General features: G+C 47.6%; 1 protein-coding gene and 1 long non-coding RNA gene across 2 annotated transcripts in view; one reads left to right on the forward strand and one right to left on the reverse strand.

Annotated features, from left to right (window-relative positions):
- The window catches only part of LOC140405365 (uncharacterized), a 35,455-nt gene extending 10,713 nt beyond the window's left edge, over positions 1–24,742 (reverse strand). Inside the window, exons 1-2 of the long non-coding RNA XR_011938603.1 lie at positions 24,643–24,742; positions 10,637–10,748 (exon numbers count right to left, since the gene is read on the reverse strand). This is a non-coding gene — a long non-coding RNA (uncharacterized lncRNA). The remainder of the gene's footprint in view (positions 1–10,636; positions 10,749–24,642) is intronic.
- LOC140405420 (uncharacterized) lies at positions 12,196–21,669 on the forward strand. The gene is made up of 2 exons (XM_072493818.1): positions 12,196–15,749; positions 17,023–21,669. Exons 1-2 carry the CDS (start codon positions 12,209–12,211, stop codon positions 17,052–17,054), a joined length of 3,573 nt encoding a protein of 1,190 aa, XP_072349919.1. The 5' UTR covers positions 12,196–12,208; the 3' UTR covers positions 17,055–21,669.
- Positions 24,743–25,918: the final 1,176 nt, after the last annotated feature.

The following is a 25,918-nucleotide window of genomic DNA, read 5'->3' on the forward strand; positions in this document are numbered from 1 at the left end:
AGATAGTTGAATGTAACATAGAATTTACAGTGCAGAAGGAGGCCATTCGGCCCATCGAGACTGCACCGGCTCTTGGAAAGAGCACCCTACCCAAGGTCAACACCTCCACCCGATCCCCACAACCCAGTAACCCCACTCAACACTAAGGGCAATTTTGGACACTAAGGGCAATTTATCATGGTCAATCCACCTAACCTGCACATCTTTGGACTGTGGGAGGAAACCGGAGTACCCGGAGGAAACCCACGCACACACGGGGAGGATGTGCAGACTCCGCACAGACAGCGACCCAAGCCGGAATCGAACCTGGGACCCTGGAGCTGTGAAGCAATTGTGCTAACCACTGTGCCACCGTGCTGCCGTGAATGTGTTGTTTAAAAGAAGGAACTTCTTTATATCAACAAATAGCGAGGTATTATAAATATATAATATACAAATATAATACTCAGTTAAACAATCGTAACAGTAATAACTATGAAACAGGAACACTAGTAAAACAAGTCTTGTTTACAGGTCACCCTCTTGCAGACTGCAAAACCCTGCCAACGTCTGCACACGCTCAGAACCCTCAACAGACGCCAGAGAAAACAATTAATTAGGAAAAAGGCTTATAAGAACATTCTGTATTCGAGATGGCACCCGAACAGGCACTATGGCTTTTAGAAAGAAAATGTTACTGTCCAGGCAGCAAGGAGCTCCAAGTGATAAGGTGTTGTGGAGTAAGAAGGTCCTATCCTGGACTATTGGACAGAATGCAGAGCAGTTTTTTGTGTTTGGCCAAGTAAGATGGCACCTAAATGTGGCAGCATTGCGTTTTCATTATCTTATACCATTGTGAAGATCACCAATTGAATGAAGCGATGGTATTCCTTTGTATGTTCCCCTTACTGTGGACTAAGGTCACTTCGATGATGTGAATTGAGACTTGTCTCATCTAGTGTTAACTCAATTGAAGGGATATCCAGACCAGGTTGTGAAGGTTTCAGTTGTATGATTGCAGGCCTCAATATGCAATTAGAGAAAGGGCTGCGTGATTCAACTCAGTAAAAATAAGGCACTCTGGGCAGCACAGTGGATTAGCCCTGATGTAGTTGTAAGATGTTTATTTATGTGTTCTTTGTTTTTCTTTTTTCTGTAAGGTGGGGGTTTGTTGAAAATATGTAAAAATTTGAATTAAAATATTTCTTTAAAAAAAAAATCTTTATTGTCACAAGTAGGCTTACATTAACACAGCAATGAAGTTACTGTGACAATCCCCTCGTCGCCACATTCCGGCGCCTGTTCGGGTCACAGAGGGAGAATTCAGAATGTCCAATTCACCTAACAGCACGTCTTTCGGGACTTGTGGGAGGAAACCGGAGCACCGGAGGAAACCCACGCAGACACGGGGGAGAACGTGCAGACTCCACACAGACAGTGACCCAAGTCGGGAATCGAACCTGGGACCCTGGCGCTGTGAAGCAACAGTGCTAACCACTGCGCTACCGTGCCGCCCATTCCGTGTGGAGTTTGCACATTCTCCCCGTGTTTGCGTGGGTTTCACCCCCACAACTCAAAAGATGTGCAGGGTAGGTGGATTGGCCACGCTAAATTGTCCCTTAATTGGGGGGAAAAAGATGAATTGGGTACTTTAAATTGATGGGGGGAAAAAAGAAGCATTTAGATGAACTCTTGAAATGCCACAACATACAAGGCCAAGTGCTGGAAAATGGGATTAGAATAGATAAGTGCTTGATGACCAGCACGGAGGTGATGTGCCAAAGAGCCTCTTTCTGTGCTGTAAAAACACCATGCCTCTAAAGTAGCTAAACTGTTGGCGTGTGGAGGATGCAATTCATTGGAAGTGGGAAGCTGATGCCAACTTTCGGTAATTCATTTTTTAAATAAATTGCAAAAATTCAACAATTGGCTTTAATGTTGCTCTGGTTCTGTGAGTGAGCGAGGGGCAGTTGTGGAAATAATCCTGGCCTCGGACTCAGGCCCTGCTTGATCACTTTGTGCTGAGCTGGTGTCTGCTAATCTCTCTGTAAATCCCCATTCAACCTCGGTGGAGTTTTTGGACAGACTGTGAGAAATTAAAAGCAAGAGAAATCGTCTGCCAGATCATTAACGCTGCATTCAGGAATTCTATATTGCCTCAGGCTGGTTTCAGCATCTCTGCTATCAAGAGGGTTCCGCCCTGCAGTTGAAATGAATGTGCTCACTTTGTGAAGGAAAAAAAGTAATTGTTTTGTCAGAATAATAAAATGCAGTCGGAACATCAATTTGATCTTTTGTTTTCTCTGGAGAGCATATTCCCCAAAGTCATGCAAAGCTGGCCGTTGTGATTTGGGGACACTAATTGCATCATGCGATGACTTTTATGAAAAGGCAAATACACACACACACAGCCATGATTCGAAAATGGAGTGACGTGCCAGGTCAGACGGATAAACGGGAGGATAAATTGTTGCTTGCTCCTGACCAGGGTTTCAAAGCTCACCAACCAGCAGAACCAAGTTTGAGGAACAAGGAAAAGTCTTGTACTTATGGAGTGTCCCAAAGTACTTCACAGCCAATGACATTCTTTTTGAAGTGTCGTGGCCATTGTAATGTGGGAAACCCAACAGGTAGTTTGTGCACAGGGTGATCCCACAAACGGCCAGACGCTTAAAATAAACAATCCTTTCCTTTTAAAGCTTAGGGATTTTAGTCAAACTTTTCCAAAACTTACATAATAAGTGGTAAAGGAATCTGCTTGCAAGTTGACATCCCTCTTCCCCCCCCCCCCCCCTCCGCCCCGCCCCCTGCACTGGGTTGAACACTAATTCCAGTCAATTACCTCACTTTAAATCCAGGTTCAAATGAGGAGTGTCATGATATGCAGATAATAATATACAGACAGGCAGCTAATGAACACAGAGAACAGGACATGACCAATGATTAGGCAGGACACTCAGGGGTGGTATCTCGCTATAAAAGGCACAAGGCACTCTCCGCCTCTTTCCACTGATGAACATCTACAGAGTGAGTCAGGGTGTATGTACAGTATCACACCTCCAGCACGCGGCTAAGAGCTAGTCTGGTTCAGTCAGGCAGAGTAACCACACTTGGGTTAGTAGAGAGTCAAACTCACAGAGAACTGTGCTAACTGTGCTACTGGTTCAATAAATCAGATTGAACTAACTTCAAGGTCTGGAGTATCTTTTGGTTAAAGCTGCATCCAGTTGCAGCCTGTGTTATCCCAGAGACCATAATACGACAAGGAAGACCAAGTCAGGGGAAGTTAAGCAGTCTTGGCGAGTGTGTACGTGTGTGTGTGTTTGAAAAGTACAAAATTGTCCTTTCAATGACAACAAATTGAGCAATACTGATCTTCCCTTTCCAGTCCTGATAGTCTGATCAAGTCACCCATCCAACTCTTTCGTCTGCCAAACCCTTGCGTCTTGCATTTTATTGGTTGGAGGTGGCTCCCGCTAGGGTACTGCTCTTTTAGTCCTTTTCATTTTGGGGGTATTTTAATTAAAAAACCCACCTGTTTAATGTGCTAAGGTACCGACACGGGTGAAATGCCAAGAAACCCCAGAGGGAAAAAGCCTGAAAGTAGCCATTCGTTGACTGAGTCAGAGGCCTTTTGGGGCTCGTTGGTGGAGAAAATGGCGGAGGCAGCCGCTGTGACTCCGGCCACTCCACTCACGGCCGAGATGCTTATTAGCACCTTGGCGGCAGAATTTGACAAACAATGGCGGGTTGTGTCGATCAATGGAAGAGGCCTTGGCTCCCATTCGTTTGGCATTGGAGTGGACCAACAAAACGGCCAAGGCACATGGTGACACGATACAGGGCCTGGGGGGCGGGGGCGATACAGGGCCTGGGGGGCGGGGGGGGGGGGGGGGGGTGGTGGCCCTTTAGAGGCATAAGTGACCAGATTGCCTCTCTGGAAGCCGAGGTGTCTCTGATGGCTGATGGGAATAAAGCGCTGAAGGCCAAAGTGAACAATTTGGAGTATCGTTCCAGGAGGCAAAACGCCCAAATTGTGGGGCTGCCGGAGGGGACGGAAGGCCCAGCTCCCACACAGCATTTTGCAAAGATGTTTGGGACGATGGTGGGGGAGGATAGACTCACATCCCCTCCCGAGCTGGATCGAGCCCACCAGGCACCTCGACAGAAGCCCCGTCCCAATGAGCGGGTCCTGAGATGGGCAAAGGAGCATCATGCCAAGTGAGCTGGCAAAGAAGCGGGCGGCATTCAACAAGGCCAAAGCCTCCATACATAAAAGCCAAGTCCAGTTTGGGGTTGTGTACCTGACGCCGCTAAGAGTGACTTTTAAGGGAAAATACCTTTTTTGATGAGCTGGGCGAGGTGGATTCCTTTGTAAAGAAGCATGGGCTGGACGCGGGGATGTTTGAGGTTTTTGGATAGTGGGGATGGGCATGTTGATATGTAGAATTGTTGGGGTTCCTTGTTCACGTTTGTATTTTTCTGTTCTTGTTGGGGTTGAATGTTTTGCAAGTTGGACTTGGACAGGGGGTTTAATTCTATGTGGGGTTTTGTTCGATTTGTTCTAACTGTTGTGAAAATATATAGGAGTGCTATGTTTTAAGGGGTTTTTATACTATGTGTCCTTTTTGCTGCAAGCATTTTTCTTCACTTTCTGGCGGGAGCCACCCTGTTAGCCGAAGAGTTAGCTAATGGGAGCGGTGCTGAGGGGTTGACAGCAGCTCAGTATATTATTTCTGTTTTAGATAATGAGCTTCGTGTTATTGTTCTGTTTGGGGTTAGGGTTATTAGTAGTAGTGTTTAGTGGTTTATATTCAGCTTACTGTTTTTTGCAAGAAGCCTTACAATACCAGGTTAAAGTCCACCAGGTTTGTTTGTTGCAGCTGTATAGAACCTTAGTTAGGCCACACTTGGAGTATAGTGTTCAATTCTGGTCGCCACACTACCAGAAGGATGTGGAGGCTTTAGAGAGGGTGCAGAAGAGATTTACCAGAATGTTGCCTGGTATGGAGGGCATTAGCTATGAGGAGCGATTGAATAAACTCGGTTTGTTCTCACTGGAACAACGGAGGTTGAGGGGCGACCTGATAGAGGTATACAAAATTATGAGGGGCATAGACAGAGTGGATAGTCAGAGGCTTTTCCCCAGGGTAGAGGGGTCAATTACTAGGGGGCATAGGTTTAAGGTTTAAAATTTTCAATCAACACATTTTTAAAAAATTGCGACATTAATTGTATTAATAATGGAATATTTCGCCAACTGGAGTTAGGAGAAGTAAACATTTCGCTCTAATCTGTGCTTTGCAGGACGAGTGCGGAACTGCCAATTGGCAACAGTTGCAGAGAAATATCTTGACCTTGTTGCTCAAAAGTGTGGGAGAGGGCGAAGGAGAATCTGTGGAAATTAAAATATTTGGGAATAAAACACAAGTGCAGTCGCAACAAATGTGAAGAGATGAACTGGGGCCGGGGCTGGAGATAGGCAAAAGTAGGAACACAATGTTAAACGAGCAGCAATTTGTCAGAATTCCACCTGATTTGCCGTTACCAATCCCCCACTGTGGCCCTTCTCGCTTCGCTCAATGGAGGAGTTTGAAATGGCTTCAATCCGCGATATGGCACCTCAGCACCCTGTGTGACAAAATGGGACAAATTCTTGCCTCGTCTTCCTCGGAACAAGTTCACCGAAACACGCCGAAATGTGTTCATTCCCAAAAATAATGAGGTAATGGCCAAATGATATCAGCGAGAGAGAGGGAAAGAACGTGGCCATCAATGTTTTTGCTGTCAGTACAACTTTCAGAACATGCTGACATCAACACTATGAGCAGGATGCTTTCAACTCATTACTTCCACATGAGGAGGAATTTGTGCAGAATTTGGTGGGAGTGTTGGTGCCCGAGAGTCCTTTTGACTCCAATCTGTGCAGTTTGTAATTATTGCACTTTCGCAGTAAATGACAAGTGTTGCTAATCTCACTCGGAGTTGAATTCCATAGCACCAAGAGGGGAAGAAAAGAAAACACAGGACTTCATTAGAGCATATTCTCAAATAATAACTCATCATTTGGAATCCAGCAAGGCGGTGAGTTAAACAGTAGCTGGGGCACAGCAACGGAAGGCGACACAGCGAGAGAGCGATACGGAGGGCTGCACTATACATTGAGCAGTTGGTGAGTAGTTACAGAGATTTTCCGTGTTTTCCAAATGCTACAGTAAATCGTCCCATGTAGCAAAGTATGAAACTTGTTCAGAGAGCAACTCTGAGAAGATTTACTTCATTCTCCCTCATTTCGAATGGAACAATTACGGGTGTTGCAAAACAAAATAGCTTACATTAGGGATGAAACTTGTCATTATCTGGGCATCGTTATTGGATCGGTGGCTTGGTTTTTTAATTTACATTTTTTGCACCAATTCCTTGTTATCATTGCTTTTCTCCTGGAAGTTCCTGAATTTCAAACCTTCTCCGTATCAAATAAATTAATACTTGACAAAAGAAAGATTTGCGTTTACACGGCGCCTTTCATTGATTTGCGACGTGGGCAAAGTACTCGACAGCCCATGAAGTACTTTTTAAAACCATAAGAGACGGGAGCAGAATTAGGCCACTCGGCCCATCGAGTCTGCTCCGCCATTCAATCATGGCTGATATTTTTCTCATCCCCATTCTCCTGCCTTCTCCCCATAACCCCTGATCTCCTTATTGATCAAGAACCTATCTATCTCTGTCTTAGAGACACTCAGTGATTTGGCCTCCACAGCCTTCTGCGGCAAAGAGTTCCACAGATTCACCACCCTCTGGCTGAAGAAATTCCTCCTCATCTCTGTTTTAAAGGATCGTCCCTTTAGTTTGAGATGGTGTCCTCTGGTTCTAGTTTTTCCTACAAGTGGAAACATCCTCTCCACGTCCACTCTATCCAGACCTCACAGTATCTTGTACGTTTCAATAAGATCCCCTCTCATCCTTCTAAACTCCAACGAGTACAGACCCAGAGTCCTCAACCGTTCCTCATACGACAAGTTCTTCATTCCAGGGATCATTCTTGTGAACCTCCTCTGGACCCTTTCCAAGGCCAGCACATCCTTCCTTAGATATGGGGCCCAAAACTGCTCATAATACTCCAAATGGGGTCTGACCAGAGCCTTATACAGCCTCAGAAGTACATCCCTGGTCTTGTATTCTAGCCCTCTTGACATGAATACTAACATTGCATTTGCCTTCTTAATTGCCGACTGAACCTGCACATTAACCTTAAGAGAATCATGAACAAGGACTCCCAAGTCCCTTTGAGCTCCTGATTTCCTAAGCATTTCCCCATTTAGAAAATAGTCTGTGCCTAAATTCCTCCTTCCAAAGTGCATAAGCTCACACTTTTCCACATTGTATTTCATTTGCCACTTCATTGCCCACTCTCCTAGCTTGTCCAAATCCTTCTGCAGCCTCCCTGCTTCCCCAATACTACTTATCCCTCGGCAGCTCTTTGTATCATCATCAAACTTAGCAACAGTGCCTTCAGTACCTTCTTCCAGACCATTAATGTATATTGTGAAAAGTTGTGGTCCCAGCACAGACCCCTGAGGCGCACCACTAGTCACCGGCTGCCATCCTGAAAAAGACCCCTTTATCCCCACTCTCTGCCTTCTGTCAGTCAGCCAATCCTCTATCCATGCCAGGATCTTACCCTGAACACTATGGGCTCCTAACCTATTTAACAATCTCTATCTCCTGATTTATTTTCTGCCCCACATCCTGACTATTGCTAGGGGGCCTGTACATAACCCCCATCAGGGTCTTTTTACCGTTGTGATTTTGTGATTCCTCAACTCTACCCACAGAAATTCTATGCCATCTGGTCCTATATCGCTCCTTGCTATCGATTTAACTTCATTCCTTACTAACAATGCAACCCCGCCCCCTTTGCCCATCTGCCTGTCCTTTCGATAGGACATCTATCCTTGGATATTTAGATCCCAGCTCTGATCCCCTTGCAGCCACGTCTTTGTGATGCCCACAACATCGTACCGGCCAATTTCAATGTGCGCAACAAGCTCATTTACCTTGTTCCGTATACTGTGCGCATTTAGGTACAACACCCTCAATCCTGCATTGACCACCTCCCGTCTCCCACTTGTCACCTTTTTTACTCTGCCTGAGGGTGATGTTAACAAGGAACAAAGAACAAAGAAAAGTACAGCACAGGAACAGGCCCTTCGGCCCTCCAAGCGCGTGCCGACCATGCTGCCCATCTAAACTACAATCTTCTCCACTTCCGGGGTCCGTATCCCTCTATTCCCATCCTATTCATGTATTTGTCAAGATGCCCCTTAAATGTCACTATCGTCCCTGCTTCCACCACCTCCTCCAGCAGCAAGTTCCAGGTACCCACTACCCTCTGTGTAAAAAACTTACCTCGTACATCTCCTCTAAACCTTGCCCCTCGCACCTTAAACCTATGCTCCCTAGTAATTGACCCCTCTACCCTGGGAAAAAGTCTCTGACCATCCACGCTGTCTATGCCCCTCATAATTTTGTAGACCTCTATCAGGTCGCCCCTCAACCTCCGTCGTTCCAGTGAGAACAAACCGAGTTTATTCAACCTCTCCTCATAGCTAATGCCCTCCATACCAGGCAACATCCTGGTAAATCTCTTCTGCACCCTCTCTAAAGCCTCCACATCCTTCTGGTAGTGTGGTGACCAGAATTGAACACTATACTCCAAGTGTGCCCTAACTAAGGTTCTATGCAGCTGCAACATGACTTGCCAATTCTTATACTCAATGCCCCGGCCAATGAAGGCAAGCATGCCGTATGCCTTCTTGACTACCTTCTCCACCTGTGTTGCCCCTTTCAGTGACCTGTGGACCTGTACACCTAGATCTAGACCTACACCTAGAAAAGGGCAGCACGGTAGCATTGTGGATAGCACAATTGCTTCACAGCTCCAGGGTCCCAGGTTCGATTCCCGGCTTGGGTCACTGCCTGTGCGGAGTCTGCACGTCCTCCCCGTGTGTGCGTGGGTTTCCTCCGGGTGCTCCGGTTTCCTCCCACAGTCCAAAGATGTGCAGGTTAGGTGGATTGGCCATGCTAAATTGCCCTTAGTGTCCAAAATTGCCCTTAGTATTGGGTGGGGTTACTGGGTTATGGGGATAGGGTGGAGGTGTGGACCTTGGGTAGGGTGCTCGTTCCAAGAGCCGGTGCAGACTCAATGGGCCGAATGGCCTCCTTCTGCACTGTAAATTCTATGATAATTCTATGATCTCTGACTTGTTCTCTTATTTTTGTTCTCCATTTCCCCTTGAGTATTTTTGAAGTATTGTCCCTGTTGTAAAGCACAAAATGTGATGGGCAAATGGTGCACAGCAAGATCCCGCAAGCAGCACTGCGATAATGACCAGATAATCTACCCCCCCCCCCCGAAGTACTGTAGTCAGAGAGTGTCAGCTTGGATGATGTCGCTGAAATGGGGCTTGAGCCATTAAAAAAAAAAATTTCGAGTACCCAATTCTTTTTTTCCAATGAAGGGGCAATTTAGCGTGGCCAATCCATCTACTCTGTATGTCTTTGGGTTGTGGGGGCGAAACCCACGCAGACGCGGGGAGAATGTGCAAACCCCACACGGACAGTGACCCAGGGCCGGGATTCGAACCCCGGGTCCTCGGCGCCGTGAGGCAGCAGTGCTAACCACTGCGCCACCGTGCCGCCCAGGGCTTGAACCATGACCTTCTGATTCAAATGATCATGCTCCCCACTGAACAACGGCCGTTGTGTACTGCTTCCAGTCCCGAATCACATCCCTGTGTTCGCAAGGCCTGCTGCTCTGAAGTGGAGCTTTGAGCAATGGGAATTATTGTCGTATAAAGATAGGCACATTTCAGTACATATAGAATAAAGCACTATGATATTCAGCAGTATATTGATATCCAAGCGTCTTTTTCTCCTTGTGAGTGAATCATTTTGTTCCCCTTTGAAGGTGAAAATTTAAATAAAGAGAGAAAATGAACTCTGGAATGAGGAATTATGACAACTTTGAATCTCTGGGTCGATATGGGACCTTTCCTGGGAGTTACAGGTAAGCACCAATGAATTTGTTCATCTTGTAGAGGATAAGGAATCTGTTTGAGTAAGTGTTTAAGTTCCAGTTTGGTCACTTGCCTGGAGCAATGATCTCCAAAGTGATTTGGATAGGAACATGTGCTGGGACACTGCTCCATATATTAAGCTAGTGGCATATTTTGAGTTGTGACTAAGTTCTAACCTGCGTCATCTGTCCTTGTTGCACTTGATGCTCTAACCTTCAATGGAGCTATATATAGGCCTCTTAGAGAGCACACAATAGTCATTCACCTGGCAGACTAGGCAAATGTTGCTCTTGTTCGAGCACGCACTATATAACTGTAATGTCCATTTGATGTCGGAACGGTTTCCACACATGCAATGCAAATAAAACAATTAGATTAGATGTGGAACCATGACCCATCAAAGTAAAGGAACAGGCTAATCTGCCAATTAATTTGACGTGGTGTGACATGATAATTAAAGGTCAAAGGTATCAGTAAAATTGAAAGCTGATGCCCTCAGCCATGCAGGCCAATCTTTAGTACGTCTTTCCTGATTACAGAATCTGTAGCTTCACATCATAAAACAATTGACCTACCCGAACATCCCAGCTTGTGTAATTGCCGGAATCCAGCGTTCAAAGTTCCATTTGTACTGGTTTATTTTTAAGAATTCCTTCTTGGGATGTGGCAACGCTGGTCCAAACTGCCCTTGAGAATAAAAAAAGCAACGGGTTTTTACAAAGCAGCGATTTAACTCGTGACCCGGACTTTGTAGTTAGTAATGACTGGGAAACAGTCAGTACTGGCTGCTATTGCTCCACTAAAAGTGGCAGTGGCTTCCGGAGTCCGCCCATGGGCAGAGGAACACAAAAGATCCAGAGGTTGCTGTCGGTGAGTCTAGAGACACGTTTGATAGTGTCATTCTAAGATACACGGCCAGGTTTGATCATTAGGCTCTCTGGAGGTGGCTGCTCTTAGCCAGTGGAGCGTAGGGGTGCCTCTGTGCCTCCAGTGCACAGGAAGGGGAAAATTGGCATCCGGTTCAGTCATGATCGGGAGATAGAACAGCACAGAACAGGCCCTTCGGCCCTCGATGTTGTGCCGAGCATTGTCCAAAACCAAGATCAAGCTATCCCACTCCCTGTCATTCTGGTGTGCTCCATGTGCCTATTAGGAACTTAGGCCCAGAAATGGTGTCCAAGATGTAGCAGGCAATTTAGGGGCTAAAAAGACTGCTAGCAGCAGAGGTAGAGGGATATGCCCACAGCCTCAGTTACCTTGTCCCATTCAGACTTAACCTCAATCGTGAGAATACAAAGGATGATCCATTCAAGATCCATTGTCATTCGGGACAACCGTGTTTGATTTTTTACATTTTTTATCCAATTAAAGGTCAATTTAGCATGGCCAATCCACCTACGTCCATAATATAATAACAGATGGGTTTGTCCATCAGCTGCAGGCTTCTAATAATAATCTTTTTAAAAATAAATTTAGAGTACCCAATTATATATATTCTTTTCCAATTAAGGGGCAATTTAGTCTGGCCAATCCACCTAACCTGCACATCTTTGGGCTTTTGGGGTGAAACCCACGAAGACATGGGGAGAACGTGCAAACTACACACGGACAGTGACCCAGGGCCGGGATCGAACCCGGGTCCTCAGCGCCACAGTCCCAGTGCTAACCACTGCACCACATGCTGCCATAATTATAATCTTTAATAATAATCTTTATTCTCACAAGTCAGCTTGCATTGCAATGAAGTTACTGTGAAAATGCCCTCGTCGCCACATTCCGGCGCCTGTTCGGGTCACAGAGGGAGAATTCAGAATGTCCAATTCACCTAACAGCACGTCTTTCGGGACTGTGGGAGGAAACCGGAGCACCCGGAGGAAACCCACGCAGACACAGGGAGAACGTGCAGACCCCGCGCAGACAGTGACCCAAGCCGGGAATCGAACCTGGCACCCTGGCGCTGTGAAGCAACAATGCTAACCACTGTGCTACCGTGCCGCCCGTTATGATTATGATGAACAGTGAACAAATACTCAGCCTGATGAATCTTAGTCTTGAAGGATATATTTGTTAAATTTGCATTTCATTCACTTCACCCAGAAAAAAGATATTGATTTGTTTTTGTTTGCAGTTATTGGGAAAACGCTTTGATGCCACCTCTGGCCTCGGTGAGAACGGAGAGAAATGTCAACTCCAGGAGGCAGAACGAGCCGATTCCGTACATTTTGCAGGATTCCACGAATCGAGGGGACCCGCACCACAGAAAGGGACACAGCGACCCACGGGCCGGCATGTCCGGCAAAGTAGCGACGGGCAAAGACGTGAATGCGCCCAGGGACGCGGGGCACTGGGACAGGGGGGGCCTGGAAGACCTGGAAATGTGGGAGTCGAAAGAGAAAAGGGACGTGTGCTACATGAGGCCGCAGGAGGCATGGGAAAGCGGCATGAACTTGGGAAGAGGCTGGGGTTCCCCCGAGCAGTTCAAAAGGCCACTGGGCTATCAGCAAAAGCACATTCGTCGACCTCTGCCTCTACTGTATGAGCCAATCTATGAGGAATGGGAGCCCCTCTACATAAGGGATTTGCCCCAATCACCTCCCCTCAACCAACCCGCCAATTCCACACAGGCTGAAGTTTATCCATTTTCTAAAGAGCATTGGACAAGAGACCACTCTCCCCACAGAGAAGCTGCCTATCTATCGGACTACAGACAGCTTGGCCCCCAGACAGAGCCATCAGAAAGGAGAATTCTTCCATCGCCCAGTAGTTTCGAAGGCAAGGGCTACAAAGAACGCCCCCTGAAACCTCCAAGCTACAAGATGTACTTGCAGATGAAAGTGAGAGCGGATCAGGAGAGGAAAGTTGCACAGTTGGAGAACCACCAGAGGAATGTGCAGAAAAGTCCAGCTCCTGTTCAAAAGACTCCCAGCTTTCCAGGCCATTATGAGATGCCTCAATATGTCCGCCAGCAAGCATTGGGGCGAGAGAGAAAACCTCAGGGCGGCTATGGTGTTTCCGGGTCAAATGTGAAAGCCGCATTTCCAGCCAGAAATCCGGACCCATTTGATGGCGGACGAGACCGAATTTATCCCCCAGCTTCAGAACTAGGATTTAAACCTCCTCAGGAAGGCTTTGCAAACATGCCTGCCGACAGACGCAATTGTTCCCAAGTTAGTAGAAATGAGAAAATGGGCCAGGTGCATCAGGAGAGAAAATGTATCGATCCTGAACGTTTTGGTGCACTGGTGACTGAACGGGATCCTGGCACCAGTTATGGTGGCTGGCGCACCATGGGGGCATACCTATCTCCCGGAGTTACACAGCGCCCAGGAGATGTGAGCCTCCCACTTTATCACACGTCTGGAAAAAGCGCCAAGGAAAAACCGAGACGATCTGATCTCAAACACGGAGGTATGAAAGCGTCAAATCCACATATTGAATCGGACGGTTGGCTCCGAGACGAGGATCTAGAGAACCAGGCGAGGAGCAGGATGAAGGGGGATGTCCTTCGAAGTAAAAGAGGTGAAGTTGTCTTCTGTCTGATCTCGAGGCCCGATTGCACTCAGAAGGCCCAGGACCCCAGGTCACATACACTGCCCAAAGTTGGCAGGACGTCAGATGTGCCAAGCTGGCCAGATGGGCTTGAGCCACCCCGGATGACCCAGCGTGAGAGACGCTTTGATGAGCTTCAAGGTTCGAACTCTGCCAACCTGGAGGCAAGAAGGCCTCCAGATTGTGTGGAAGCACACCCTTCCCCAAGCAGGCAGGAGTTTCATCCAGACACGATGAAATATAGAAGCGCCGACCACGATATTGAGACACATGGCTGGCGGAATCTGAATTATACTTCAAATTCAGACCACAACTTCAGTGCGGGCAATAAGCAGGCACTTGGAGACAGAACGAGACAGCAGTTTGCTCCTGGAGATGGGGAAGGAATGACAAGGTGGAGAGACCCTGAGGACGCAATGAGGAAAGAGACATTTGATCAAAGGAGCGCTGAATGGTCAGTGAGGGGCTTGCAGGTGGCGGCGCAAGAGGGTGCCCAGTGGGACAGAGGCCGCGGGAGAGAGGAAATGGGGCTGGTGTCACCCAGTAATCGATGTGGGCCAGACGGCATTGGGCATGACAGGATAGTGTCGGCTTTGGAATGGAAGGTACTTGGGAAGGCCCGGTCTGTGAAGAGACAGGCTTGGGATGTTTCGCTGGACGGTGAGCAACACTTTGGCGGCAAACGGCTCACCGTAGCGAATCAGCAGAGAGAAAGGAAGCTTCCAGAATGGAAGGAGCCATTGCACTCCTCAGTGAGGACAGCCAATCGGTTCAACCGTGAAGACGTGACACACGATGGGGTATTCATTATCGACGCCAGCGCTGCAATCGTTAAAGTGGAATACATTCCTTCGCCAAAGAAAGAACGTGTGAGATTCTCATCCCCGATAGAAGTTGAAGGTTTCACAGCTTCCCCTGAACAGGACACCCTCCCTGACAGCAGGAAGGCCGTTGAGTGGAGTGCAACGGGAGACGCAAGTGAGAGAGTGAGAGGGATAGTCCAAGGAATGTTGCCATCGAGAGAAACCACTGGCAGCCAATCTAATAGCAGAGATTCCGAGAGCACGAAGAGGGACCTGGAGACGAAGGAAGATCCAACGCCCCCTCCCAAAGTGAAGGAAAGCATGGAGAAAAGGGCCAGTCGTATACTGGGTCTTCCCAATGTGGACACCGATTCCAGGGAACTTCTGGTGGAGACGGGGCCTGTGCCAGAGGAGACGCACAGTGACGTGACTGGGGAGCATCCCACAGAGAAGAGGTCAGGACAGTGGATTGCTGACCGTGTGGATGGGTTTGAGAGCAAGATAGGCTGTGATGGGCAGAAAGATCCCGAACCAGCAACGATTGGCGCCTCGCAGCCGCTTGGCGTTGCCCCTGACTTACTGGATGAGGCGAGGTTCAATGGAGAGACCGGTGATAAGACCCCTATCCCTGAGGAGAGTCAAACACAGCAAGAACTATCAGAAGACGAAACCTCCTTGGCCCCTGTGGCACCCGGGCCCAGTGCAGAGGATGAGGAAGACTTGGAGCGCCCAGACCTTTGGAAGGTTGGCGAGCAGGGATCTGAGCCAGCTGCTCAGGATCTGCACGACATGGTGTTTGAGTCGGTTTCCCGGATCCGTCGCCACACGGCTCCCGATTCGGAGTCGGATGGTGAAGAGGTGGGGCAGCCCTTCACCCCAGACAAGGGTGAAGAGGGCGAGGTGCTGCCTCCGAGCAGCGGGGGCAGTAGCGCCTCCTCAGACACTGTGATCATGTGCAACCAGGCAGGCCAGAGTGAGGAAGCTCTGGATACAATGGACGGGGAAAGCGACGTCTCCGCTCCAGAACAGGAAGGAAAGGCAGCGAGCCCGCAGGAAAACATTGACGATCAGAAGGTGCAACAGTTGGTAGATACAGTCTCCAGGACACAGCAACACCAGGAGATGGAAGCAGAAGAATTCTCCACACGAGAGACCTTGCTGAAGGAGCTGTCAGAGGACCAGGGGGAAAGTCTGCCAGGCGATGGCAGTGCCACAAGTACCAACCTCGTAGAGCCACCCAGTGGTGCTGGGAGTCCGGAATGTGCCCAGAAGGCGCTTCAAACAACAGACAACGAGAGCAACTCTGACACTGAAATAGATGGAAGTGACTCTGCAGGTAGGTGACCTCCTGACTGTGAGCTGATTGTAAACAGTAAAGTCGCCACAGTCCCAGATGACCATAGGCTGCTTTCCCCTTTGAGGGGGAGAGCTGACCGGTGGTGATTTAACCTGAGGATCACCACACCTCAGGCGAGGGTCATGGTTGAGAAGGCGGGGCCTTCATGAATAAGTCGATTGTATTGGAGTCTTGTCCCCATTTACAGGACAGTCCTGCTAAGTGGATTTTACTGAACGTAAATCAGAGTGCGTTGGTCGTTACAAGTGTAGCCTTACCCCTTCAGCAAAGATTCAACCTTTAGTTTACCTGAAAAGCTCTGAGATTATTAATGCGCACTGCCCTACACTCGCCTCCACCTCCTGTTAATCTCACTTGACTGTCAGATCTCAGACTCAAACCAATTTGACATTTTCTTTCCATTCTCATCCAACATATCTGTCTGAACTTTGGCTCGGACATCCATATCTCCCTAAATCCCGATCGACGTGTCTTTCTTTTTTTTCATGTAAATTTCGAGTATCCAATTCAATTTTCCCATTAAGGGGCAATTTAGCGCGGCCAATCCACCTCCCCTGCACATCTTTGGGCTGTGGGGGCGAGACCCACGCAGACACGGGGAGAATGTGCAAACTCCACACGGACGGTGACCCAGGGCCGGGATTCGAACCTGGGACCTCGGCGTCGTGAGGCTGCTGTGCTAACCACTGCGCCACCGTGCTGCCCTCTTCTCTTCCTAAACCTCATTTAATGTAATCGCTCCCAGATTTATCCGCATTTTTTTTTTTTACATATCCTATTAAATCTGGCTCAAGCTCACTGAATTCCAGGTGAAACTTGCCCAGCGTGTTGCATTCAAAATTCACTTTTCGTCTTAAGCTTCATCCAAATGATCCCACGGGAGATTTCATGGATGGAGTGGCGTCCATTGGATATTTTTGTTTTAGCAAAAATATGCTTTATTCATCAAATATCTAAAAGAACATTACAAAATGACCACCACAGAAAGTGCAATGATATTCCAATTATCCACATAGATCGGAGGTATTTTCATACAGTTGTGACACATGTAATATTTACTGATCACATTGAATGTGAGTCATACAGCCCGAGGTCAGTTGTATATAGTTTGAGAAGCTGGTTCAATGGACTGAGACTCTTGCCTGTTCTCCGCCAAACTGGTCGCCGAGAGGGGCAACTCATTTCTTTTGCTGATATTTTGTTCTCCTTTCCCAATCATTCATGCTTAACATTGTGGTTGTTTGTTGGACAGGGGAAGGGCTGCCAAGCGCACTGGCGAGGTAGGTACAGAAGAGATGGAAATCCAGTGCAGTATCAGTGACAAGAGCTGCAACAAAGGAGGAGCAAAAACACTGCAGATGTAAGCTTTCGTTTTGCTCGATGGCAATATGCATGCACGGAATGAAGACACTAAATTTAGAGAGGAACACAATTTATGTAAGTGTCTGCAATGGGTCCCATTGTAAATAATTCTGTACAAGGTGGTTTGGGGAGATGTAATGCAAATTACAGATAGGCAGGGATCCTATTGCTGAATCCCATTCCTTACGGAACTTCGCCAATAATAACCTGTGTTTGGAAAATCTCACTCAATGTCTAATGAAGGCCATTGTATCTGAAGTATATACATTAGGTAGCAAAATGGACATACATTTAACTCATGCAATACATACTGAAATCTTCAAATTCATGGAAGTGAAATCACATACATTGTAGTGTAAAAGACACAGTGGTTGTTATCTTGTGTAGGAAATAGCACACACACGCACACTGAATAATGAAACATGTATCATCTATGTTGTCTGGCACTGCCACCGTGCTAATTGGGATGGATTTTGAACAGATCTAGCAGCTCAAAGAGCACCATGAGGCTCTGTGGGGCCATCAGCAGCAGCAGACTTGTATTCAACCCCAATCTGTAACCTCCTGGCCCGGTATATCCCCCACTCGACCATTACCACCCAGCCAGGGGATCAACCCTGGTTCAATGAAGTCTGCAGGACAGCATGTCAGGAGCAACATCAGGCAGACCGAACAATGAGGTGAAGCTACAACACAGGACTACTTGTGTGCCAGACTGCATAAGCAGCAATTGATAGACGGAGCTAAGCAATCTTACAACCAAGGATCTAAGTTCTGCGGTCCTGCCACATCCAGCTGTGAATGGTGGTGGACAATTAAACAACTCACTGGAGGAGGAGGCTCCACAAATATCCCCATCCTCAATGATGGAGGAGCCCAGCACATCTGTGCAAAAGACAAGGCTGAGGCATTCGCAACAATCTTCAGCCAGAAGTGCCGAGTGGATGATCCATCTCGGTCTCCTCCAGAGATCCCCAGCATCACAGATGTCAGTCTTCAGCCAATACGATTCACTCCATGTGATGTCCAAACGGCTGACGACACTGGACACTGCAAAGGCTACAGGCCCTGACAATATCCCGGTAATAGTACTGAAGACTTGTGCTCCAGAACTTGCTGCACCCCAAGCCAAGCTGTTCCAGTACAGCTACAACACTGGCATCTACCCGGCAATGTGGAAAATTGCCCAGGTGTGTCCTGTACACAAGAAACAGGACAAATCCAACCCAGCCAATTACCGTCCTATCAGTCTACTCTCCATCATCAGCAAAGTGATGGAAGGGTTCATCAACAGTGCTATCAAGTGGCACTTACTCAGCAATAACCTGCTCACGGACGCTCAGTTTGGGTTCCGCCCAGGGTCACTCAGCTCCTGACCTCATTATATCCTTGGTTCAAACATGGACACAAGAGCTGAACTCCAGAGGTGAGGTGAGAGTGACTGCCCTTTGCATAAAGGCAGCATTTGACCGAGTGTGGCATCAAGGAGCCCCAGCTAAACTGGAGTCAATGATGCCACTGGTTATGGAAGGTCTGAAGCATGGTTGTAGATACTGCGGCCTCCCTCCCCAAGGCCACCAGGCTGTGAATATAGCCACAGCCAAGGGCAGACAGTCAGGCCAGACACCTCCCCCCCTCGACTGCCTGCTGCCTGGACCTATCCCTTATTTATATGTACTCACAGACCATTGATATCCGTCACCTGTTTCTCTTAACCTTGAAGTAAAAGCAAAGTCACCATAGTCCCAGATGACCATAGGCTGTTTTCCCCTTTGAGGGGGAGAGCTGACCGGTGGCGATTTAACCTGAGGGTCACCACACCTCAGGCGAGGGTCAAAGTTGAGAAGGGGAGTTGTGCAGCCTTTAAAAATAAACTGCAGGATTGAAAGTTTATGAAGATTAAGATCAAGGTATAATTTGTATTCCAAACCGAATGCCATATTTCTGCTCAGTCTGGCGATCGATCGTTTGAGACCACCTATTGCCAGAATAAATCAGCTTGGTTCATGTACTGAGTGCTCACTGCTGGAAGCAGGGGGAGTGTAACAAAATAACGACGTTAACACAAAATTTGCAAGAGCACGCTTAAACTTATTTATCCAGTCACAGTTTCTCGACTTAAATGCCAGTCAGAAGTCTTACAACACCAGGTTAAAGTCCAACAGGTTTGTTTCGAATCACTGGCTTTCGGAGCGCTGCTCCTTCCTCAGGTGAATGAAGAGGTAGGTTCCAGAAACACATATATAGACAAAGTCAAAGATGCAAGACAATGCTTTGAATGCGATGCCACTCGGACAGACAGTGACCAGCGGGGAATCGAACCTGGGACCCTGGCGCTGTGAAGCAACAGTGCTAATCACTTGTGCTACCGTGCGGCCCTAATCAGAGAAACTTGCTTCACTGTCTCTGGGGCGATCTCTTACAAATATATCTCCAGAGTCATGGTGACAGTATTAGGCAGCCTGATAATTTAGAGTTAATGAAGTATTTGCTGTGACTTAATCGATCTGAACGAATTGAAGCCACGATTTTCGTTTTAAAGTATTATCTTAACCCTTGAAGTAATTGCAATTGATCAGGATGTAGAGACTGTGCTTTGTGCTATTACCAATCCTTTGGTTTTCGATGTAAAGGTTCTTATTGTAATGTGCGCACTTGGATGCTGTGAAGTTACATTTGAAATTGACTTGCGTCTTAAGTATGTTTGACTTTTGACACAATCTTGCCTGAAAATTTTCAATTCACATCAGCTTAATTTCTGGATAGAATAGAAAGTTATTGTCCATACAAAAATGGAAATTTGTCTCTGCATTCACTTCTAATATAACGTATAAAATAAAGTCGCCATAGTCCCAGATGATCACTACTCCTCAGGCGAGGGGCAAGGCTGGGCCTTCATGAATAACCTCAGCCGGTACGGGGAATTGAACCCACGCTGCTGACGTCGCTCCGCGTCACAAACTAGCTGTCCAGTCAAATTCCCGTACCGGTTGAGGTTATTCATGACGGCCGGCCTTCTCAACCTTGCGGTTGAGACCCTTGGTCACCTTGTGGTGACCCTCAGGTTAAACCACCGGTCAGCTCTCCCCCCTCAAAGGGGAAAGCAGCCGACGGTCGTCTGGGACTGTGGCAACTTTTACAGATTGTCACACTGATGTGATATTTCAGCGATTCATGCAAAACATAACAAGTTAAGCTGCTGTACAGATTGCAACTGTGCTGGAGACATCAACTGTTTGTGTTGACAAAAGGGTTCATTCACACCCGACTAGAAGGTTGAAGAGAAAACCATAGCTCTCCCTCTGACTGAACGGGCAACGCTTCATTTAGTGCACTAACCCGAGATCCTAAACGTCTCGGGGTCTCATCCCTTATTTGCGCAAAGCTTTTCAAAATAAATTTAGAGTGCCCAATTCTTTCATTTTTTGCAATGAAGGGGCAATTTAGCGTGGCCAATCCACCTACCCTGCACATCTTTGGGTTGTGGGGGTGAGACCCACGCAGACACGGGGAGAATGTGCAAACTCCACACGGACAGTGACCCGGGGCCAGGATCGAACCCGGGTCCTCGGAGCCATGAGGCAGCAGTGCTAACCACTGCGCCACCGTGCTGCCCAGCTTTGTGCAAAGTCATGTGCCTCGAATCAGAGTTACAGCCAGAGACAGCGCAAAACGATGGACTCTCTTTGGACGAGGCAGATGATGGATCAGTTGAGATAGTCTTGGTTCCAGTGTAACCCTTGCTGTAATGCATATGTAGGAACACAGAGGGAAGAACCGAGTCCAGATAAACTGTAATACCCCCACTTCCAATTCATTACTTTGACTTGTTACTGTGTTGTTGAGACATCATCCTATAAACATTGTATGCAAATGAACCTGTCATACATGTATATATAAAAGATATGTTCATATCACAGTACATTATTTCTCCCCAAAATAGCTTGTGGTGTCTATTTATTGATGTATCTGTCAAATTGCGATCGGATTCCTGGTGCTGAAAGTTTATAAGGCGGCAAGAAAGCTAATCGTTTCAGATTCAAACCTCTTTAGTGGAACTATCCAATCCAGCTCATTGGACATGAAGGGAAGCATTTATTCACTTCCTTTTGAATGCTACGATTGAACCTATTTCCCTTTCAGCCAGTCGATTCCAGATCTCAGCAACTTCATGTGTTTAAAAAAATAATAGCTCATGCCACCTCTGGTTCCTTTGCCAATCGCCTTCAATCTGGTGTCCTGTGGTCACTGCTCCTTCTGCCACTGGAAAGCCCTTACTTACTCGATCATAACCCCTCAGGATTTTGAACACCTTGAGTAAATCACCTCTTTACCTTCTCTACGAAAGGAGACTACTTGTAGCCAGATCGGGCAACGTTGTTATTCTCCAAAAGACAGTTTCCTCAGATTATGATTGGGAGAGGACCCACAGAATTATAGGATTGTAGAATCCCGACAGTGCAGAAGGAGGCCATTCGGCCCATCGAGTCTACACCAACCCTCCGAAAGAGCACCCTACCCAGGCCCACTCCCCCCACACTATCCCCGTAACCCCTGAACCCCAACTAACCTGTAGATCTTTGGACACTAAGGGGCCAAAAGACCATAGGAGCAGAATTAGGCCACTCGGCCCATCGAGTCTGCAACGCCATTCAATCATGGCTGATATTTTTCTCATCCCCATTCTCCTGCCTTCTCCCCATAACCCCTGATCCCTTTATTAATCAAGAACCTATCTATCGCTGTCTTAAACACACTCAGTGATTTGGCCTCCACAGCCTTCTGCGGCAAAGAGTTCCACAGATTCACCACCCTCTGGCTGAAGAAATTCCTCCTCATCTCTGTTTTAAAGGATCGTCCCTTTAGTCTGAGATGGTGTCCTCTGCTTCTAGTTTTTCCTACAAGTGGAAACATCCTCTCCACGTCCACTCTATCCAGGCCTCGCAGTAACCTGTAAGTTTCAATAAGATCCCCCCTCATCCTTCTAACCTCCAACGAGTACAGACCCAGAGTCCTCAAACGTTCCTCGTACGACAAGTTCTTCATTCCAGGGATCATTCTTGTGAACCTCCTCTGGACCCTTCCCAAGGCCAGCACATCCTTCCTTAGAAACGGGGCCCAAAACTGCTCACAATACTCCAAATGGGGTCTGACCAGAGCCTTGTACAGCCTCAGAAGTACATCCCTGGTCTTGTATGTAGCTTGGCAAATCCACCTAACCTGCACATCTTTGGACTGTGGGAGGAAACCGGAGCACCCGGAGGAAACCTGCGCAGACACGGGGAGGATGTGCAGACTCCACACAGACAGTCACCCAAGGCTGGACTTGAACCCGCGTCCCTGGCGCTGTGAGGCAGCAGTGCTAACCACTGTGTCACCGTGCCACCTATAATAATAATCTCTATTGGTGTCACAAGTATGCTTACACTGCAATGAAGTTACTGTGAAAAGCCCCTAGTCGCCACACTCCGGCACCTGTTCAGGTACACAGAGGGAGAATTCAGAATGTCCAATTCACCTAACAAGCATGTCTTCCGGGACTTGTGGGAGGAAACCGGAGCACCCGGAGGAAACCCACGCAGACATGGGGAGAACATGCAGACTCCGCACAGACAGTGACCCAAGCCGGGAATCGAACCTGGGACCCTGGCGCTGTGAAGCAACAGTGCTAACCACTGTGATACCGTGCTGACCTCACGCCCCAACAAGGAGATGTTTAAAAGCAGCAAAACTCCCAAGTCTCATTGCGAGTAAATTCATTTTGATCCGAGAAAAACTGTAGGGAAAACCGGTTGATGCTGTATGAATTCCAATAGATGGCGATATTGTACTGCTCAGACAGGAGCTGCGAAGGAATTGGCATCTACTGCCACCTTGTGGTAGATTGGGAACTACAGCAAATTATTGCCACATTGTGGGTATTAGTAATTATTTCTAATGGTGTAAAGCAGAGTGATTTCTTTGTACAGAGAAAAATAAATAAAATTACAAAGATCAATCTATTTCAATATGTTTTCTTCCAGTTTATTGCTCTTCTGAAGACATCTGACCTCTGGAATTGGGCTGTACATCACCCTTGGTCTAAATGAATATGGGAACAGGTTTGAGAGGCTGAAGGGCCTCCACCTGTTCTGATGTTCTCCTCCTGGGATCTGATTCCACAACTGGTGGAAGTCCTCCTGAACCTCAGGCAAGTGGCCATTCTTGACATGTGAGCTTACACACCCAAAGAGGTCACTTCCCAGAACTGCACTGATTCAGAGCATGGGGTGCCTGGGATTACAAGTGGCAGGATCTCACGCGGTGTGCATTCGAATGTCCCGTGGAAAACCCGATCTTCCTGTGCCACGCTCACACGCCTGCCTTTTCCAGCAGCGGGCAAACTTCAGGATGATAAACGATCCTCGACTTCACAACTGGGCCCAGTCTGGCAATTGGAGCCTGATTAGTTAGTTCAAACTAACTGTTTGGGCTGAGTGGGGAGCCTAAGAAAGAGCCTAAAAATCTTTTTTTTAATTAAAAAATAAATAAATTTAGAGTACCCAATTCATTTTTTCCAATTAAGGGGCAATTTAGCGTGGCCAATCCACCTACTCTGCACATCTTTGGGTTGTGGGGGCGAAACCCACGCAGACACGGGGAGAATGTGCAAACTCCACACGGACAGTGACCCGGGGCCGGGATCGAACCTGGGAACCTCGGTGCTGTGAGGCAGCAGTGCTAACCACTGCGCCACCGTGCTGCCCCTAGAAAAAGCCTAAAAATGAGAGCGAGATCTCCCAGGAGCAAAATTTGGAGTCACTTCTGCACACAAAAGCAATTGATGCCAGATCAATTGTTTATTTTCAATTGGAGATCGATAAATCTTTTGGTAACTAAACATAATAAGGGAGATGGGATAAAGGCAGGTTTATGGAGTCAGATAGATCTCATTGAACAGATGGGCAAAATGGCCTCCTCCTCTCCCTATGCTGCCTGTCTGGATAAAGAATGTCAGACAATAACATTGCGTTAAACGATTCTGTGACTTAAGTTTGTATTCAAGGCTTTCAAATACCTTTGACTTGATGAGTTTGATTTGGAAGCTATTGAAGATTAGTTCTCTGGGCGTCTCCTCTACAGCATTTCTATCAAGCGCACACATACATTTAAGATGCAGTACAGTGGGGTGGTCATTACTATACATGAGTGGGTTACTTAGTAACTTAAGTTCACTATTAATGAGCTGCAACAGCTAGCTCCTATTCAGCGGATTATTTTCACCAAGCCTGCTGCTTGGGTCACTTCACTTGACTGATCTAATGAAAGTAAATTGAAGCCAGCTGAGCTCTCGGCTACAGTTTTTGGACCCACAGAGCAAACGTTTGGAGAAAATGATTCTTAAAGTTTCCCTCAGGAGCCACTTTTAACGAGCAGAGTCCTCACGCAAAGGCAGAAGAAAGAAAGCATCGTTATGTCCCAAACCTGTTGGCATTAGCAATTATTGTGCGCGCGCGTTTGCATATATCACCTTCAGGAAACACTTCTTGCACAACAATGAGGATTTTAGATGGTTGAGATCAGAACTCTTCGAGACACAGCGATCACAAGCAAGTCTCGACCTTAAATGATGTCCAAGTGGTCTATTGGACTACTCCACCTGGACTTGTGGACCTGGTTATAGGGGTGTCGCAACTGTTGTAGTGCTTTGAAGGCGCTTCCATTTCAGACTTGACAAACACATGGCCCAAATGACAGATTTTTATGCTCTGTCAAGTTGGGAACAGGAATTTTTGTGGCTCTAACTTTTCTATTGTCTGTCGACAAAATGGAGGAGCAGTTTCCCCATTCACCCGTTTCCCCTCTGTGGTTAAGAGGCAAGAGACTGGGGAACATTTCCCAATATGCACCTGTGCTTGGTCCGGCTGCCAAACCTTCTGAAATCAGAATAGTTTCTGTCTTGCCAAGAAAAAAAGGTGCAGAGCGAATTGTCGATGAAGTGGAGGGGGAGGAACTGGCCTGGGGCAGCTACTCAAATTCCTTTTCAAACCTCCCCTGCGGCAGGTGCTGCCACCTGCTGGGATGCAACCTGTGTGTGAACAGTGAGGCCAATTGTACCACTCCAGCCATCCTGGCTGAACTTACTGAACTCGGCCTGGGCTGGATACTATGTTACGTGCCAAGGAATCTAAGCCGTAGCTAAAGTGAACCGGGTTCGAGGGGGAAGTGTTCCAGTGAGCAGTCATCGTAGTCCCAGGACATGGCTGCAGGAGTGACGTGCCAGCAATGAGCACACGACGAGTGGTGAACGTAACTGAGGCTTTAATACACTAAACAGGAAGCCTCCTGGCCTCTGATCCCGAACTGGATCAGAGGCGGAGACCAGCCACCTTTATACAGGGGCCCGAGGGGAGGAGCCACAGGCGGAGCCAGCAGGGACAAGCCCAGGCTGTAACAATACAATACAGTGGTTTACCACAAGGAGTTTCTCAGGGGAGCGTCTTCGACCCAGCCACCTTCAACTGCTGCACCAATGACCTTCCGTCCGCCGGGAGGTCAGGAGTGGGACGACCCGTTGGCGACTGACTCCACAGTGTTCAGCTCCAGCCAGAACTCCTCTGAAAATGAACAACCCATGCCAGCTCACCGGTCTGGACACTGTCCACGTTTGGCCTGACGAGTGGCAGGCGACATTTGCCCCAATGCCAGGCGATGACCATCACGGACGAGAGTCAATGGCATCTCCCCGTGATGTTCAACAGCGTCACTGCCCCAGAGGACCTGGCCATTAATGGCGTGTGAGTTCA

This window comes from Scyliorhinus torazame, chromosome X, assembly GCF_047496885.1.
Source record: "Scyliorhinus torazame isolate Kashiwa2021f chromosome X, sScyTor2.1, whole genome shotgun sequence".
Lineage (NCBI taxonomy): Eukaryota > Metazoa > Chordata > Chondrichthyes > Carcharhiniformes > Scyliorhinidae > Scyliorhinus > Scyliorhinus torazame.